The 11,200-nt window shown below is 53.2% G+C and overlaps 1 protein-coding gene across 1 annotated transcript; it reads right to left on the bottom strand.

Moving 5' to 3' along the window:
- Positions 1–2,885: 2,885 nt before the first annotated feature.
- Positions 2,886–9,796, bottom strand: IL25 (interleukin 25). Its single transcript, XM_015405617.1, has 3 exons — positions 9,779–9,796; positions 5,197–5,405; positions 2,886–3,150 (listed from the first exon to the last, which is right to left on the bottom strand). The coding sequence occupies exons 1-3, from the start codon at positions 9,794–9,796 to the stop codon at positions 2,886–2,888; spliced, it is 492 nt and encodes a 163-aa protein (XP_015261103.1).
- Between the last annotated feature and the right edge of the window lie 1,404 nt (positions 9,797–11,200).

Here is an 11,200-nt window from a genome sequence, read left to right on the forward strand (position 1 = left end):
CCCCCCCCGCTTTGCCGCATCCCGACAATGGAGGGCTTGTCCGGCGGGGCCAGGAGCGGCCGGCCCCGGAGAACAAGCTGGCGATTGTCCGGCCCCCGGGCCCCACTGAATGGCCGCATTCTCCCCCACCACGCCCGGCGGCGGGGGAGGCAGGGGACGGGGACGGCGCCCCAACCGGGCGGCAGGGGGCGCCCGAGAGCGGGGCCAGGGGGGCGGGAGGGCTTCCCGCGGTCGCTCGGCAGGGGGCGCGGAGAGGAAGGCGCCTCACGCCTATTTGCATTTCTTTTTTATACAATACATTTTATTGATTTTCAAAATCTTGATAATTATGTTGTTCAACATACTTACATAGGTGTACAAACATATTCCGAATAGTGAGCAATTGTAAAGCCGCAAATTGAAATACATAACGAATAGGAAGGTTCATAAACATGTAACTGTAGAATTTTGCCTATTTGTATTTCCGAGAAAAGAAAGGCTTTTATTGAACGTGGAAAAGCAGAGTTCGGGACACTGCGGAGAACACACCGACGACTGCGCGGCCGCGGCGGGGGCGCGGTAAAGTGACCTTGGCACAAAGAGATAGGGGGTGTGGTTTGCGCTGGTTAGGGGTGCCAACCCTGGGCTGGGAAATTCCTGGAGATTGGGGGGGGGTGGAGTCTAGGGAGGACGGTGTGTTTGTGTGTGTGTGTGTGTGTGTAGATGGGAAGGACCTCCTCTGGGCATAGGGCCATAGCGTCCGCCCTCCCGAGCACCCAATTCCTGCAGGGCAGCTGATCTCTGCAGTCTTGAGATCAGCTGTAATTCCGGGAGATCTCCAGGCCCGACCGGGAGGTTGGTAACGCCACCGCAGACTAGTATTCACGCGCATCGCTTCTGTAGCGACTGAGGCAGGAGAAGAAAAGTCTGCAGCCGCCCACTCCTTTGCCTTTTCTTTTTCAGAAATCCACCTGACCTATCCGAGGTAAGCACTTGAAGGTTTTTCCTGGCTTGGCCCTAAAGGGATCTGAAAAGTTTCGGCTGCTACCTTTTGTATGCTGAAGGCACAAGAGCAAAGCTAAGGGGGAAAGGTGGCAACAGCAGTGTTACTGTTCAATTGGAGTGGCTGACCCTTTTTTTAAAAAAAAACAAATCTCGCAGGACTCCTGTGTCTTGGACAAGATACCTGCCAGGCAGGAATACAGCAGCATGGAGACGCAATGATATCTGAAACTTTCCCTTCTGGTATCTCTTCTCCTGCCATGTGTATCTTCAAAGCAGAAGGAGCCCTGTTAGGAAAACGGTGCGCAGTACCCCTTGGACCCCAAATGGCATGAATGGCGCATGTGGGTGGCAGTCGCATTCTTTAGCTCATCTTTTCACTCCGATCGACAAGTATGGTGTCCTACCTGATTCCTGGTTGAATTCTATAATAGTTCCCTTTTTCAAAAAAGGTGACCCTAATAGCAATAGATAATTATAGACCTATTAGCTTGCTTTCCATTTTAGGGAAGCTTTTATGCCAAACATCTTCTCAAAAAATTATCTCAATAAATGGTCGATCATAACCTTCCAGGAAGAGAGCAAATTGGTTTCATGGCTAACCACTCCATCTTAGACCTCTGTACTACCTTAGCCTTTTTAGCGGAGAAGTATTCCCGCCACTTAGGTGGTAAGCTATACTTAGCTTTTATTGATCTATGTAAAGCCTTCGATTCAGTTAATAGATCTTTGTTGTGAGAGTCTGTCTACACTCCAAGCCTACCTGGGTTTAAGCTGTCCTAACGTTACGTAAACACACACCCACACCAGGAGACCTGGAAACTGTAGTTCTGTAACAGCTGAAGAGGTTTCTGACCATATTTAAGAGGAGGTTGGATTTATACCCCACCCTTCACTCCCCAAGGGAGTCTCAGAGCGGCTTACAAACTCCTTTCCCTTCCCCTCCCCACAACAGACACCCTGTGAGGTAGGTGGGGCTAAGAGAGCTCTTGACAGAAACTGCTCTTTCAGGAACAGCTGTGCCAGAGCTTGTGACTGACCCAAGGTCACACCAGCAGCTGCAAGTGGAGGAGTGGGGAATCAAACCCGGTTCTTCCAGATTAGAGTCCATGCACTTAACCACTACACCAAACTGGCTCTCCCTTCTCAACTGGGTGTCAGGGACGTCTGGGGGAAGCCGTGGTAGCTAACTGGAAAGCAACTTTGGTTACCTATACTAGGAGTCCTCGACCTTTTTGAGCCTGGGGGCACTTTGGGAATTGTGACACAGTGATGTGGGTGCGGCCACAGAATGGCTGCCGCAGGAGGCGGAGCCACCCACTAAAACGGCTTCCCTTCAGTCACACATCCCCCCAAAAAAATCCTTGTGCGATGGTGGCAGCTCCCGCCAAAGTAACGCCAATCAAATTTCCAATGGCCAATCAGAAGTGTTGCTTGGCAAAAGCCCCTACCTGGCCCCACCCACTTCCTAAAAATACTTGGTGGGCATCAGGAAAGGTATCGGGAGGCACCGTGACGCTCACGGGCACCATGTTGGAGACCCCTGGCCTTTACCTTAGTTGCAGTGATTCAGTTCGGCTAAAAAGGGGACGCCGGAGTTCCCAGTTTGCTTGGCTAAAAGCGACCTGAGGGCTCTTCTTAATCCCAGAGATATGCGTGACAGACACAGCTGGGTGGTGAGGGAAAGAAACTTTGCCGATGCACAGAGGCGCTCTAGTACTACTGCTACTCTCTTCCACAGTTTTGCTACTAAGGACCACCGAGCCCAGCGTCATCCCTCCAACATTGCCGTGTAGCTTCCCGAGTTCTGAAGCAAGGTATGGCCATAACACATCCCCGAATAATGCTGTGGGAAGCCATCCTGACGGCGTTCGTCCTAACCACTGCCCTGGGCGTCGTGAACCTCAGTAGGCCATATCTTTGACCACGCACGTGCATGAGACGTTCACATGGTACGGTTCCGGTACCAGCTTAAATCGGCCGGGTTCTCCCTTACACTGCCTCCGGAAGAAAACGATGGTGACGTAATCGACAGTGACGGAGTTGCCGTGATGGTTTATTTTGGTTCTGTCCTGGCCCGCCGCTGAAGAGGTCAAGTCGATGCATCGGGGGTAGTCGCAGCGGGCCTGCCAGAGGCGGGCGGGGAAGCGGTTGCCGTCTTCGTCTACCCTGCGGGATAAATTTCAGATATGATGCAGCCGTCTGTTTTTTACAGCCACGCGGTTCAGAATGACCCCTTAGCAAAGCTTTGACCAAAGGTGCAGTTGGGAAGGGGGGTTCCCTGCGCAGTGTTCCCTCTAAGCTGAGTTAGTGTGAGCTAGCTCACAGTTTTTTAGCCTCCAGCTCACACATTTTTTTTTTGTCTTAGCTCTGGAAGGATGGCTCCAGGACAAACTGATTTATGCAGGAGCCAAACTGCTCGCTCAGAAGTGTACTGCCAGTAGCTCACAAAGTTGAATTTTTGCTCACAGGACTCCACAGCTTAGAGGGAGCATTGCTCCAGAGCAAACTAATTGATGCAGTGGCCAAATGGCTCGCTCACAACTTTTAATGTCAGTAGCTCACAAAGTTGAATTTTTGCTCACAAGACTCCACAGCTTAGAGGGAGCATCGCCTGCCACCCCACTGCCGCCCAGGCTCAAGGGACAAGATTTCTCGGTGATTTAATGCAACAGTTTGACGAAACAGTGGCTAGCGCCGTTGAAGATTTGGATTTGGTTTATAATGGGGCAATCTGGGATTTAGGAAGGGTGGACTTGCGAAACAAGGACAGGATTTTTCAAAGTGTTTTGCCTCCCCAGGTAAGGAATATCCATAATCTCCGGGGCCTGCCGCACCACCAGCCACCTGAAGAGTGGAACACATCTAGAGGAAGGCAACGAAGATGGTGAGGGGTCTGGAGACCAAGTCCTAGACTAGAGGAATGGTTGAAGGAGCTGGGTATGTTTAACCTGGAGAGCAGACGACTAAGAGGTGATACGATAACCCTCTTCAAGTACTTGAAGGGCTGTCATCTAGGGGATGGGGCAGAGTTGTTATCTATTTCCCAGACGGTCAGACCAGAACCAACGGGTTGAAATTAAACAAAAAATGTTTTCAAATTAACTTTAGGAAGAACTGCCTGACAGTTCGAGCGGTTCCTTAGTGGAACAGGCTTCCTCGGGAGGTGGTGGGCTCTCCTCCTATGGAGGTTTTCAAGCAGAGGCTCGATGGCCATCTGACAGCAATGCGGATTCTGTGAACTTGGCCAGATCACGAGAGGGAGGGCAGGAAGGGTTGCCTCAGTGCTTAGTTCTCGTGGCCCTTTCTGACATGCCCAGGGAAATGCCAATCGTCACTTCAGGGGTCAGGAAGCAATTTTTCTCCAGGCCAGTTTGGCCGGGGATCCTGGAGGTTTTTTGTCATATTCTGGGCATGGAGCAGGGGTCACTGCGGGTGTGGAGGGGGCAGGGGTCATTTCATAGAAAAAGAGCTAGGGGAACTCATTAGCATATGCCACCACCCCTGACATCACCGGAAGTGTGTCATAAGGCCACACCCCCTGACATCACCGGAAGTGTGTCATAAGGCCACACACCCCGCCCCCAATGGTCCCGGCCGCCACTGCTGACCTTGCAGCTCCACTGCTGAGCCCCATGAGGGGCCCGGCGGTGGACCTGCAAGGCCGGTGGGAGTACAAGGAAGGCCCTCCCTGGCCCCAGGCAGGCAGGGGTGGGGAGAGGCAGGGAGGAAGCAACTTACCCTCCCTCTTCTCCTGCCTCCTCCTGGCTGAATGAGGGCCGGAAGCAGGGCGGCCGGAAGCAGGGGGCGGGGCTTCGTCATGTGCCCCACCCCCCCGTACCTCACCCGAGGGAACTGTGATCCCCTGCGTTCCCCCCCGAAATGACCTCTGGGAGGGGGAGGTTTTTGTGAGTTTCCTGCAGAGTGCAGGGGGTTGGACTAGATGACCCTGGAGGTCCCTTCCAGCTCTACGATTCTTTGATTCTATGGAAGCTGCAGCTAGTGCAGAACACCACGGTGGACTGCCAGCTATCGGGAGCCCGGGATTACAGCAATGGCACTCAGGTACCGATCCACTGCCGAGCCCAATTAAAGAAGTTGGGTTTGGCCTTTAAAGCCCTTCATGCCTTGGGAGCGGGGACCACCTCCTCCCAGATCTCCGGGGCTGGCGGGTGGCCAGGGGAACTCGAGGGCCGGGCATTTGCCCTTCCTTACTCATATGTCCAGGGTGAGGTGGACCTCTGGTTCACAGGCCTACTGGAGGAGGCTTTGCAGTCCTGCGGGGTGGGCATGCGCTTCAGCCTCTCGGCTCTGGACGTGAGTTCATCCCCGGCTTGCTTGATTTCGGTGGTGTCACAGCAACGCGTCAGACAGTATCGGGCTCCGCAGGGCAGGAAGGCCCAGAGCGCGACGCACATCACCGCCTGCAAGAGGGAGAAAGGAGAAGGAGGTCGGTGGCTTGCCGCAGTCCGGGCTGGGGCATCCAGACGTTACTGTCCGTCTTCCAAAGGAATCTAATTGCCCCCTCCTCCCAGTTTGTCAACCGGATTGTTGCCAGGGGACCCGGGGCTATTGGGGCCCACACTGCGCTGTCTAGGAGGGATGCCAGCCTCCAGGTGGGACCTGGGGATCCCCTGGAACTCCGTCTCATCTCCTTATTTATTATTTATTTAAAGGTAAAAGGTAAAGGTCTCCCTTGCTCGAAAGCCAGTCGAGTCCGACTCTAGGGTTGCGGTGCTCATCTCCGTTTCAAAGCCGAAGAGCCAGGGCTGTCCGAAGACGTTTCCATGGTCATGTGGCCGGCATGACTAAACACCAAGGCGCACGGAACGCGGTTCCCTTCCCACCAAAGTGGTACCTATTTATCTACTTGCATTTTCTTGCTTTCGAACTGCTAGGCTGGCAGGAGCTGGAACGAGAGACGGGAGCTCACTCTGTCATGCGGCACACGCGGGTCTCGAACTGCTGAACTACCGACCTTTCACATCCTGCAGTTCAGCGCCTTAACCACTTGAGCCACCGCAGGTCTTTATTTATTTATTATTTATTAATTTCGATTTATGTCCCGCCTTGCCTGACAAGCAGGCTCATCTTCTGAGCATGGAACTAAAGAGATCAGTTCTCCTGGGGAAAAGGGATGCTTTGGAGGGCGGACTCGGTGGCCTTGTGCCCCACTGAAGTCCCGCTCCTCCCCAGGCTCCACCCCCAAATCTCCAGGAGTGTCCCAACCTGGAGATGGCAACCCTTCCACCCCATCCCCTGCCCACGTTCAAGGCGGACCAGAGGCAACCCTACTGCCAAGTGGGCCGTACCGTTTCAGTGGACCGGGCCGGCTCAAGGCACTTTGCCACCCAAGCGAGGTCCCCCTTCTGGGGCCTGCCGCACTGCTAGCCAGGTAGGGTTGCCAGCCTCCAGGAGAGACCTGGAGATCTCGCGGCATTCCGGCTGATCTGCGGACTACAGAGATCAGTTTGCCTGGAGAAAATGTCTGCTTCGGGCGGAGGGACTCTACGGAATGATACCTTGCCAGAGTCCTTCCCCTCCCCATGATCCTACCCCGAAATATCCAGGAATTTCCCAACCCGGAGATGGCAACCCTAAAGCCAGGTCCAAGCCAAGCCCCTCATCACGGCCTCCTAAGGGCGTGGCATGGATCTGTTCGGCAGGAACACAAGCCCAGGAGATGATGGCAGTCCTCTGTCGTGCCGCTCCTGATAAGCATATGGAGCAGAGGTCCATCAGTGGCTATTAGCCACAAGGTATAGATAGGGACTCTGGGGCAAGTGATGCTCTGTCATCTTGGTGCTTGGGGGGGTCAACAGTTGGAGGGCTTCTAGTGTCCTGGCCCCACTGCTGGATCTCCTGATGGCACCTGGTATTTCTGGCCACTGTGTGACACAGAGTGTTGGACTGGATGGGCCTTTGGCCTGATCCAACACTGGCTTCTCTTATGTTCTTATGTTCCTGGCTGAGAGCGAGCGCCCTCCTAACGGTGCCAGTCAGCAGAGGAGCAGTCCTGTGCGCATGTGAGTGGAGGGTGAAATCCACCTCTGAATGCTTGGGGGAGGGGGGGGGAAAGCTTACTGAGTGGAGGAGGAGGAGGAGGAGATTGGATTTATACCCCGCCCTTCACTACCCGAAGGAGTCTCAGAGCGGCTTACCGTCCCTTTGCCTTCCCCTCCCCACAACAGGCACCCTGTGAGGAAGGTGGAGCTGAGAGAGCTCTCCCGAGAACTGCCCTTGGGAGAATGGCTCTGAGAGAACTTGTGACTGACCCAAGGTCACACCAGCAGCTGCATGCAGAGGAGTAGGCGACCAAACCCAGTTAACTCCCAGATTAGAGTCCGTGCTCCTAACCACGACACCAAACTGGCTCTCTGGTTAGACGGACCCCCTTCTCCCTGGGTGTGTTCATTTTCGACTTTTTGATTGATTGATTGATTGATTTTTTTTGCCGTCAAGTCCCAGCCTATTTATGGTGACCCCCCACAGTGTTTTCAAGACTGCTTAGCTTCCGAGATCTGATGCAACCGGTCTAGCCTCTCGGCCGTCCGGGTCGAGGCGAGAGATGACCCGAGGTGGTCTGGGATCCAAGAATTAACCCTGCTTAACAGCTGGGATCTGACGAGATCAGGCCAGCCTAGGTTATTCAAGTCAGGTCATTTCCTCCATAGAAGGAGTTTTTATTCCTCTGCAGGGAAGTGTCCAAACATGTCACACGCACACAGCTGGAGTGATTGCATCACAATTCTGTCAACTGCACCAAAGCAGCCCTTAATGTGTCCCCAGCTGCCTTTATTTCCTCACTGCCTCCCGGTACTGCTCCATAAGTCCCGTTCTATTTGCCAGTTAAGCTTGCTGGCTTTCCAAACCATCTCTGGGGCGTTTCCGTGAACAGCCGCTCGCTGCAAGCCATAGCGCTTTTCTTTTTCTAAGGTTGCCAGCTCCAGGTTGGGCAATTCCAGGTTGGGAGATTTGGGGGTGAAGCCTTGAGAGGGCAGGGCGTGGGGAGGGGAGAAACCTCAGCAGGGTGTGATGCCGTAGATTCCTCCCTCCTAGGGGTCGTTTCCTGCCGGAGCACCCCGGAGCAGCGTTCCGGCAGTAACGAGCCCAGGCCCCACCCCCTCCCAAGGGGGGAGAATTAAATGCCTGGCTTCCCTGCGCGATCTTCTCTGAGTGCCCCGCAGCCTTCGCTCAGGAAGGATGGCTCCAGCACGAATTTATTTATATATTTATATTTATTTATTAATTTAACTTTTACCCAGCTCTCCCCGCCAAGGCAGGCTCAGGGCGGCTTACATAAAGCCAATAAAACAATACACATCTCAGTGTAAAAATCCATAATAAACAATTTAAAACAGTTGGTATAATGATGGCGGTGCGGTATAATACAATGCATTTAAGAACACATTCCACGGTTCTCCACTCTGGTAGCTTAATTTATACAGTAGCCAAATTGTTCACTCACAATTTTAAGGCCAGCAGCTCACAAAGTAGAATTTTGTTCACAAGACTCCACAGCTTAGAGGGAGCATTGGCGGTGACCAGTGTTCCCTCTGAGTTAAAGTGAGCTAGATCACAGTTCTTTAGCCTCCGGCTCACACATTTCTGTCTTAGCCCAGGAAGGAGGGCTCCAGAGCAAACGAATTTATGCAGCAGCCAAATCGCTCGCTCGTGACTTTAATGCCAGCAGCTCACAAAATAGAATTTTTGCTCACAAGACTCCACAGCTTAGTGGGAGCCTTGGTTGTGAGCGAGCAATTTGGCTACTGCATAAATTAGTCTGCTCTGGAGCCATCCTTCCTGAGCGGAGACAAAAGTGTGTGAGTCGGAGGCTAAAAAAACCGGTGAGCTGGCTCACACTAACTCAGCTTAGAGGGAACACTGCATTCAGGTTGCAGTCAAAAGAGGAGAAAGAAGCTTAATCTAAAGAGGACTTTCCCTGTCACATATAGCCAGCTCATCCAGCATCACGTGTGTTGGAGTATGAAGGCATGGTCTCTATGGGAGAGACCCGCAGAGCCGTGTCTCCATGGAAGGCCATGTAGCGAGTGTGAGAGGGAAAAGGGAGAGAAGAGGGGGGGTCAGAGGGCAGCTCCCAGGTTAAGACAAAGAGAGCCATCCCATTCAAAGAGGTAACACCTATACACGCTTGGAGTGATGTAACACGCCCCAGTGCCCAAGCATGCTGAGTTGCTCCGTCCAACAGCCTGACCCTCTAACCACTACACCGTTATGCCACTGACCATATCCTGCATCTGAACACGAAACTTCTACTAGAGTAAAAAAGGTAAAGGTTCCCCTTGCTCGAACGCCAGTCGAATCCGACTCTAGGGTTGCGGTGCTCATCTCCGTTTCAAAGCCGAAGAGCCAGCGCTGTCCGAAGACGTTTCCGTGGTCATGTGGCCGGCATGACTAGACGCCAAGGCGCACGGAACGCTGTTCCCTTCCCACCGAAATGGTACCTATTTATCTACTTGCAATTTCTTGCTTTCAAACTGCTAGGTTGGCAGGAGCTGGAACTAGAGACAGGAGCTCACTCCGTCATGCGGCACACTCGGGTCTCGAACTGCTGAACTACTGACCTTCCACAGCCTGCAGTTCAGCGTCTTAACCACTTGAGCCACCGCAGCTCCATCTACTAGAGTATCTCATAGCTAAAAATCCCAGAAATCAGCTTTTGAGAGTCAAGAAGAGAATCCCCAGTCTTACCTTCCGGGCTACCATGCCATCTCACCCCCCTTAGAAGACCCTCTGCCCCTTCCAGAGCCGGTGGGCACAGAGTCTTGGGACTTACCCGTTGGACATTGGCCATGTCGGGATTCCCTGGGCACGAGTCTCGTCTCTAGACCGCTCGGGTGTCTTCCTCCCCGTCCGAGCCTGGGAATGCCGGTTTTATTGCCGGTGCCGAGAGAAAGTGTTCCATTCATCATCATCCATGCAAATCTGTGGTAGAGGGACTACCTTCTGACACCGGCTAATTGTTGTTCCTTTCCACTTACTCATATTAAATGGCACGTTGATAGCACCCGAGATTAATTCCAAGATACGGTAAGAAAACTGGAGTCGGGGGCTGGAATTCAGGACCGAGGGGCATAGATTCCAATGCAATGATTCGCGTCTGGGTTGCTAGGGGTACCCAGTTCCAGGGCCCAGGTCATCCTGGGAAACCTGTGAACCGATGGCGTTTGCTAGGGTTGCCCAGGTTCCCCTTTGCCACCTGCAGCCTACAGGGTTGCCATCTCCAGGTTGGGACACTCCTGGAGATTTGGGGGTGGAGCCTGGGGAGGACAGGGACCTCAGTAAGGCACAATGCCACAGAGTCCACCCTCCAAAGCAGCCATTTTCTCCAGGGGAACTGATCTCTGTAGTCTGGAGACGAGCTGTAATTCCTGGGGCTCCCCAGGCCCCACCTGGAGGCTGGCATCCCTAGGTCACTGTAAATATCTTCAGTGTCTTCTTGGGAATAGAAGAAGGGCCCCAGGAGCAGGGCTGCCAACCTCCAGGTGGTGGCTGGAGATCTCCTGCTATTACACACTGATTTCCAGGCGACAGAGATCAGTTCACCTGGAGAAAATGGCCACTGTGAAAGGTGGACATTATATTCCATTGAAGTCCCTCCCCTTCCCAAACCACACCCCCAAGATCTCCAGGTCTTTCCCAACCTGGCACTGGCAACCAGTGCTCCCTCTAACCAGTTGAGTCTTGTGGGCAAACATTCTACTTTGTGAGCTACTGGCATTAAAGTTGTGAGCAAGCAGTTTGGCTGCTGCATAAATTCGTTTGCTCTGGAGCCATCCTTCCTGAGCTAAGACAAAGCTGTGTGAGCCAGAGGCTAAAAAAATGTGAGCTAGCTCACACTAACTCAGCTTAGAAGGAACATTGCTGGCAGTGGCAACCCTACCCAGGAGGAATCTTGGCCCAGGGCCCGTTACGGCTCTCAGCCCCCAAATCGCTACCTGCAATTAAATATGTTTTTAGATCGTTGAGTCTTACCTTTCCTCAAATGGTAGCAGCGGCTTTCCAAATCTGACATTTCCCCAGCCATTTACCAGCTTGGTTTCTCCCACCTTTCACCCACATGCCTGCCAGAGCCGGCATTGTGAAGAGACTGTTAGCGAGGAGCTGCAAGTGTCGAGTTCAAATGTTACCTCATTGAGAAGCTCTCTGAGCGGTCTAACGCAAGCCGGGCTCCTTCCGAATATAAGGAGAGTCTCAC

Source organism: Gekko japonicus, unplaced genomic scaffold (assembly GCF_001447785.1).
Source record: "Gekko japonicus isolate JY-2015 unplaced genomic scaffold, Gekko_japonicus_V1.1 scaffold3588, whole genome shotgun sequence".
Taxonomy (NCBI): Eukaryota; Metazoa; Chordata; class Lepidosauria; order Squamata; family Gekkonidae; genus Gekko; species Gekko japonicus.

Coding starts and splice junctions, on each gene's coding strand:
- IL25 (XM_015405617.1), bottom strand. Junction 3,151..5,196: donor ACCTCACCCTGGACATATGA/GTAAGGAAGGGC, acceptor TTTATCCCGCAG/GGTAGACGAAGACGGCAACC.